The 503-nt window shown below is 29.6% G+C and overlaps 1 protein-coding gene across 1 annotated transcript in view; it reads right to left on the bottom strand.

Moving 5' to 3' along the window:
- Nucleotides 1-503, bottom strand: part of LOC108754034 (putative fatty acyl-CoA reductase CG5065) — a 9640-nt gene that overhangs the window by 6803 nt on the left and 2334 nt on the right. The window contains exons 2-3 of the mRNA XM_018496065.1: nt 261-400; nt 58-180 (exon numbers count right to left, since the gene is read on the bottom strand). Coding sequence (XP_018351567.1) covers nt 58-180; nt 261-400 — 263 coding nt within the window. The remainder of the gene's footprint in view (nt 1-57; nt 181-260; nt 401-503) is intronic.

Raw genomic sequence — 503 nt, 5'->3', positions numbered from 1 at the left:
AATACAATAATTTTTTACGTTAAAATATAATGTATATAGAATAATAAGTGTAATTACCTCACTTATTAGCATGTTTCTATCACTTTCTGACAATCCCAAATCATTGATATTGGAATCTCCTATGATTGGTATGATTTTTTTGCGAAAATTAGATACTTCTTTTTTTACTCGATCATAAAGCTATGAATTATATAGATTTGTATAACAATGGTTCACAAATATATTATGTTTTGATATAGTTTGTTATGGTAGATACTGACCGGATTTTCAAGCATTTCGTCCAATCGATTTTCAGGGCATTTATCTTTTTGCGAACGTATCAACACATATATCATAGAAATATCAGGGCAACTTCGTAACAGTTTCTCTATCAACATTTTTCCAAGAAAGCCTGTACCTCCTACCGAAAAAAATATAAACAAATTAGAAAAATAATATACATACTAGAGTGTGATCAAAAAGTACCGGGACTGGTACAATAAAATCAAGGTTGTGCGCGTTAC

The sequence above is a fragment of the Trachymyrmex septentrionalis genome, unplaced genomic scaffold (assembly GCF_001594115.1).
Source record: "Trachymyrmex septentrionalis isolate Tsep2-gDNA-1 unplaced genomic scaffold, Tsep1.0 scaffold116, whole genome shotgun sequence".
Lineage (NCBI taxonomy): Eukaryota > Metazoa > Arthropoda > Insecta > Hymenoptera > Formicidae > Trachymyrmex > Trachymyrmex septentrionalis.
The sequence above is the reverse complement of the archived record's forward strand: the minus strand, read 5'-3'. Positions and strand labels throughout refer to the sequence as shown.